The sequence below is a fragment of the Alosa alosa genome, chromosome 18, assembly GCF_017589495.1.
Source record: "Alosa alosa isolate M-15738 ecotype Scorff River chromosome 18, AALO_Geno_1.1, whole genome shotgun sequence".
Taxonomy (NCBI): domain Eukaryota; kingdom Metazoa; phylum Chordata; class Actinopteri; order Clupeiformes; family Clupeidae; genus Alosa; species Alosa alosa.
The window spans coordinates 8,983,203-8,990,548 of NC_063206.1; the positions used below are offsets into that span (position 1 = coordinate 8,983,203).

At 39.9% G+C, this 7,346-nt stretch overlaps 1 protein-coding gene across 1 annotated transcript; it reads right to left on the reverse strand.

Annotated features, from left to right (window-relative positions):
- Positions 1-3,195: 3,195 nt before the first annotated feature.
- atoh7 (atonal bHLH transcription factor 7) lies at positions 3,196-3,937 on the reverse strand. The gene has a single exon (XM_048270405.1). The coding sequence runs from the start codon at positions 3,751-3,753 to the stop codon at positions 3,328-3,330; it is 426 nt and encodes a 141-aa protein (XP_048126362.1). The 5' UTR covers positions 3,754-3,937; the 3' UTR covers positions 3,196-3,327.
- Between the last annotated feature and the right edge of the window lie 3,409 nt (positions 3,938-7,346).

The following is a 7,346-nucleotide window of genomic DNA, read 5'->3' on the forward strand; positions in this document are numbered from 1 at the left end:
ACAGGTTCATGTCTGGAAGAGTATTCATGCTGTTGGTCATTGTAATAAATACATCAGAATGTTTATGCTGCTCGGATGATTGATTCCTCTAATTTGTATGTGTAACTAGATGTACCGCAGAGCGGTACAAAATATAACCGCCGCCCAGTCCAGCATATTTTTTCCACAAAAAGAAATCACGCTGAAAGGCCTATATGATTCTAACTGTCTCAATAAATTGCATTATCCACACTCAATTCTCACTGGTATCTGCTAGACAACAAGTACCAAAACATGATTAGTTCATAGATTTCACATGTAAAATTCATTTTATACAACCCCACCTCCATCTTGCCTGTTTATAATTCTGAGAAATTCTTGATTGTTTGTGTTATGTTTATGTGTGTGTGTGTGTGTGTGTGTGTGTGTGTGTGTGTGCGTGCGTGTGTGTATGCGTGCGTGCTTGTGTTTGTGCCTGTGACATTACTGTGAATGTATGTGTGTGTGTGTGTGTATCTGTTTGTGCACATGTGTGCACATGAAATGGGTTAACATGACCCCTGGAGGCAAACATACGGAAAAAAATGGTCATCCTAGGCCCTACAGTTCTCAAGATATTCACAGAGAACTGTGTCTGCCCTACCCTCCTTTCAGGGGGGTCCAGTCCAGCGGGGGCTACAGATCAAAAGAAAAAATGACGGTTCCATGCTATCCATGTGGGAATTTACATGCCCACCAAGTTTCGTGTACCCGGGTCTTTCAGTGTCCAGGAATCCTTGTTGGTGTGCGTCACTAAATGTACACATAAATTATTTTATTGTAAGGCCCCATGAACGAAAGTACACAAAACTTGGCATGCATTCGGGGGGGTCATAATGATCCTACACTTTTAATTTTCGTGCAGTTTTGACCTTGTCAGCCAGAGATATTGTGATTAAAAACACCAAATTTTTGACTTTTAATTTTTTTTAACTAGGGTGGCTATACATGAAATAAGTGGTAATGGGATGGGTTGACATGCCCCTTAACATACATAAAAAAGATGGACCTCCTAGGGCCCCACGGTTCTCGAGATATTCACAGAAAACTGTCTCCGCCACCTACAGGCCAGTTGGTGTTTAGTAACATAAATTAATTTATTGTGTGGCCCCCATGAGCGAATTCCACAAAACTTGGCGTGCATACAGAGGGTGTCATAATGATCATACACTTCCAATTTCGTGCAGTTTTGACTATGTTAGGTCACAGATACCTTCAATTACAACACCTCATTTTACTTTTTTGTGTTTAACTAGGTGGCTATACATGAAATGAGTGGTTATGGAAATGGGTTAACATGACCCCTTGAGATCAACATACAAAAAAAATGGTCATCCTAAACCCCACGGTTTCAAGATATTCACAGAAAACTGTGTCTGCCTCCCCCTCCTTTTTGGGGGGGGTCCAGTCCAGCGGGGGCTACAGATCAAAACGAAAAATGATGGTTCCATGCTATCCATGTGGGGTTACATGCCCACCAAGTTTCGTGTACCCTGGTCTTTCAGTGTCCTGGGAATCATTGTTGGTTATGCGTCACTAAATGTACACATAAATTATTTTATTGTAAGGCCCCCATGAACGAAAAGTACACAAAACTTGGCATGCATTCGGGGGGTCATAATGATCCTACACTTTTAATTTCATTGCAGTTTTGACCTTGTCAGCCAGAGATATTGTGATTAAAAACACCAAATTTTTGACTTTTTAATTTTTAACTAGGTGGGCTATACATGAAATAAGTGGTAATGGGATGGGTTGACATGCCCCTTAACATACATAAAAAAGATGGACCTCCTAGGCCCCACGGTTCTCGAGATATTCACAGAAAACTGTCTCCGGCCACCTACAGGCCAGTTGGTGTTTAGTAACATAAATTAATTTATTGTGTGGCCCCCCATGAACGGAATTCCACAAAACTTGGCGTGCATACAGAGGGTGTCATAATGATCATACACTTCCAATTTCGTGCAGTTTTGACTATGTTAGGTCACAGATACCTTCAATTACAACACCTCATTTTTACTTTTTTGTGTTTAACTAGGTGGCGCTATACATGAAATGAGTGGTTATGGAATGGGTTGACATGGCCCCTTGAGATCAACATACAAAAAAAAATGGTCCTCCTAAACCCCACGGTTTTCGAGATATTCACAGAAAACTGTGTCTGCCCTACCCTCCTTTTGGGGGGTCCAGTCAAGCGGGGGGGTTACAGATCAAAACGAAAAATGATGGTTCCATGCTATCCATGTGGGGTTACATGCCCACCAAGTTTCGTGTACCCTGGTCTTTCAGTGTCCTGGGACTCATTGACGGAAATTTGGGCATGCGAAAAAAAAAAAAAAATAAAAATCTGACTAAACCTATATGACCGCCGCTTCGCTGCGCGGCGGTCATAATAATCCACTGACTGGACTATTGAGGATAAATAAATATAAGACTTGGTGTCTGGAAAGTAAAAGAATACTTATGAGCTGAATTGATTTGACATCCCTGACCCTTGCAAAACAAAAATATAAGATTATCATGGGATGAATAGAAGACAAGGCACATACTGACCAAGTGTTTTCATACAAAAACTCATTTTATTTCAGTAAAAAAGTATACACAACTGTTGAGGGTTAAGATTCCTTAGACCCGTTTCTAACGTATATCCTTTTACATCCTAAATCTTGTACTTCATCCCCATCTGACTCCTACAGTACTGTGCAAATACACTTGTCCTACCATTATTCGTTAGCAAGACATTATGATATACAATATAATACAAAACAATACAATAATAATACAAAATAAAAACAGTGAAGCAAATCTTATAAAGAAAATAAACGTCTTAACTGCCAGTTTGGCAAGAGGGAGAAAACAGCAATACATCTCATTGCTTTTACTAAGCAATAAAACACTGTCCATGACTTTAGGGCCCTATTTAGAAGATTTGATACAAAGCAAAAACAAGGTTACAGTGTGTAACAGTCCAATTAAAGCTCATAGATGAATGTTTGTCCACAACACACCGGACATCCTTTCAGATGGTCAATGAGGAGTCATTTTTGACTGTATGTCCTTCACATCCATCATTCTGATAATATGTGCGTGATTTGTTTCTGTTTGTAACAACAAAATAGCAAATTTGTTCACAATAAATTATTGTACATTAGGCGACCCACAACCCTCTCATTTGGCACTTTGGCATCAAATGAAAAGGTGAAGTTTCAGATCGCTTCTCTGTGAATATCCAGTGCTGAATGACACAAGGGACAGCTCACACCAGGTTCCCCTATGATAGAGATGAATCAAAATCTGACCTTGTCATTATGATGGGACTCCAAAGCCCTCAAAGTGGCAAGGAAACGGCGAGTGCATTGCCTCATTTTCACCAGTAGAGTCATACCTCACACAGCCGTACTGGTAGGCCTCCGCCTGCAGGGAATCGAACTGCAGGTCCAGCCACTGCCTGTGGGGGGTGCTGTTTCTGCTATTGTCCGTCAGGATGCGGTTCAGGGCCATGATGTAGCTGAGGGCCATCTGCAGCGTCTCGTACTTGGACAGCTTCTTGTCTTGGCCCCACTGCGGCACCACTTTGCGCAGACAGTCGAAGGCTGTGTTCAGACCCTGCATCCTCTTCCTCTCCCGAGCGTTTGCCGCCATCCGACGGCGCGATGCACTTTCAAACTTCTCAGGGCTCTTGGTGTCTGACTCTGAACCCGAGTCGGTGCAGCTTTGCCTGCGAGACTTCATTCTGGTGATCTGTTTAACGCTGAAACTCCCAGCTATGAAATTTAAAGAGAGGACCGTTTGCTCCGGTGAGAGGTGTCTGTAATGGGCCACAGCACAAGCAATTGTCTTGACAGAGTTAATCCTTATCCTGAGGCTGCTCAGTGCTGTGTAGTGAGTGCACTTGGTGAGGAGGAGACAAGGATGCTTTTATAGGATGGAGAGGTGAACAGGTGGCAGCAGGTGGGAGCTCCTCCCTCCACAGCAACAACCCCTCCCAGTACACACACACACACACACCCACACACACCCCATTATTACTTGCTTTGCAAAATGAATTCATACACCCACACATGTCTGGCTACATGAACACACCCATATATGACAGCGACAGCATTTGAGCACCCACTTCTCCTCCCCCATTCAAAACACTCCACACACACACTAAATGACCCCCCCCCCCCCCAAATGTCACACACCCACTCAACCTTACATAACCCTGAGCCAACAGCCTCCTCCTTTTCCCCTAAACTCCTTCCCAAAATATGCTCTAACCTACATGGCTTTCCAATTGGTTGGTCTCAAAGCTTGTAACTAAATGGAAAGATGAGCACATGAAAATACACAACCTGCCATCTGCCCCGTCTAACCTTAACATACTGGGGGTCAATGCTGGGGGTCAATGTTAGGGCTCCATTGCAACATTGGGAACCCATGATTTTCAATTAGAACCCTGGGTTTGCTGATGGCTCGAAACAACTTTCTATGGTGTAGGGCCTCAGTGTTAATCTGTTTTCACTCTTTGTTCAGCTCCACTTACAGTACAACTTGATTAGTTTTTATTAGCCGTCACTTTATGGCCAATCATGCTCCTCACTGATCAAAACAATAGCTATTTTAGTTTTTGTATGATGTTTGGCCTGTAACTGAACTGGACTGCAGATATGGCAGATGTTAAATTGGAAACTCCTTTAATTAATTTGATGTACATATTCATAAGGGGGCAACTGCAACATTATCTGACTGCCATGGATATGAATTATGAAGATGACATCACAACTTGACTGAATCAGTACATGCACTTGCATACATTAATAAATTCATCATTAAGAGATTTTGTATTTTAAAGGTAAAATTAATTAAAGGTAAAATTGACAACTTTTAATAATGTCTAGTGTGTGTAGCTTGTAGTGAGTGAATCCAAGGTTTGAGTCAAAACTGTATCTGTATTATTTTGTATATAAGCACATGACAAAGGGAAGAAATTGTTCAGTTTTACGGTTACCAGAATAAACACAGTATGTCACTAAATACATCCATCCCCACACCATCTGCTAATTAGCCTTGATTTGCCCTCCATAAACATAAGAGGCTTCAAAAAAATGTAGACAAGAGAAGGAATTAGCCAACAGTCAATTTCTACTTTTTCTATGCATTTTGTATGAGGTTTGTACTTACTTATTTTAGTACTTAATGGAAAGCCATTGCCACATTTAGCATACTTTCTGAAATATGACTCAAATACACCATTTGCAATTCATGACATCATTTCATATTTTTGGAAAAAAAATATATGTTTCATTAAGAAGTGGATAATTTATTAATCTATTCTTAGATTGTTGTTTTACTGAGGGGACCCAGCTTGCCTTACAGGCACTGGTGGTTTGATTATATATGGCTATTGACAAAACATAATATGTGGGATACATTAGTGTTTCTTATGTATAGGGGGGAAGGGGAACATAAACAATTAATAATTGATCTGTCCAGTGGTCTGAGGAAATGGAAGAGACAGAATAATTTAGTGAACTGTCAGTTGTCTCCATCTGTCAGCTGTGAATTCAGCTATCATGAACATAGTTCAGATAACACACGCACAGACATGCACACACACATACTTCAAAAATGTCGATCAAACAGACAGTTTGAGGAGATAAAAAGTTCATGTATATAATATGTAGTATTAGTGTATATGCATTCAAATATTCTATTGCAATGTGATGCAAAACAAATATTTTGTTTAAAGAGGGTCCAGTGTAAATGGAGAATGATTTAATTCAATTCAATTGCAAGCTCAAAACAAGCTGTTCTTCAGAGCCATTCAGTGTACTGGGATCAATGCAAATCTAAATATAACTATCCAATAAATCCAATATCATGGCAACTACATCGTTTTCACTGCTGAACATACAATCAACAAATGATCACCCGGAGGACATCATGGTGAGCTGTCTGGTTGTGTTTTTTGCCAAACTAAGTGATTCTGTTGTGCAATTAGGCATATGAATCCACTCCACCAGTTTGGCTCATTGATTAAAGATTTGGGGCTGGAGAGCCAGCTGCTGGGTGTCCTTTTTAAAGGTCCCGTCTCAGACATGTCGCTCTGCTTTGCTTGTTTTTCTGCCCATCATGTGACCAGCTTGTCTGGGGCCACTGGCCTGCCTCCACTCCAAATTAAGACGGCCGGCCATATGTCATAATGACCAGAGTCTGGCCCGCTTGTTATGATGGTATTAAAACATCTCTCTTGCTCATGGACATTTGGATTAGGATTTATTTTTGGATTCAGGGAAGGGAAAGTGAAAAACTCCATGTTTTAATCCATGGATTTCCTAAATCTGATATGGGAACCCCACTGGTGTCAGTCCAGCACCTGAAAAAAAGAGAGGCCTATACAAGTAAGCAGAAGCAGTTCAGCCAAATGCAGACTGAGTCAGATCATCAATTAATTTTTTCAAAGACTTGATAGGAAAATTACATAATTGTTGATAAACTACCAACAAAACAAATTTAGTTGAAAGCATCTTATGTAATATGAATATGTTTTCATTTCAGTTTGATTTAAGTTCATCATCATGGATGCACAAAACATGCCTTCTCTTTATAAAATGATGACAAATAGAGTTATCAAATATTAATGACCTGTCAAATCAAATTATCTTTTTAACAGGAGACGATTTAGAAATTACCTTAATAAAATGAGACACAATGTCTGGCAAGAAAACTTGCTCAGGGGTTTGAAAGATTTTTTTGACTCAGTTTGGCTTATTGCTTACTATGAAATTCAGTCAGTTTGTGTTTTTTAAAATATTTGGCTGTGTGATCTATAAATGCATATCAATCATGAAGATCACAGAAGTGTAGAGAGTGACCCAAAATGGGCTAATCCCGTAAGTGGCATCTGGTGAAATGAGACTGTGGGCAGTAATCTGGTTAAGCAAGGTGAATGCAATTTTACGCCTGTTTGAACTTTCTTCCTCTAATAGCTAGCAAGATTATTAATGCCTAATTAGCTAATGAAGAGGGTGAGATTTGCTCACAAAAAGGCTTTTGTAATAGTTGGTCCATGGCCAATTTTGCTATCAAGGCCAATTGCTTTTTGCTGCAAGACTACCTAATTAAATGCTATTTAAACCTACTGATGACAGTAAAGATGAGCATTATGGAATGGGCATAATCAAATATGAGTTATTATTACATATCATTTCAGACCTTGTAAAAATAGCAGATTTAAAGATTAAAAGAAATGCTTTGATGATAAAGGGTATGTATTTGTTGACATTTATTATTTAGAACTGTGTGAGATGCACTTTGTTTGTACAAATATAATACATTTC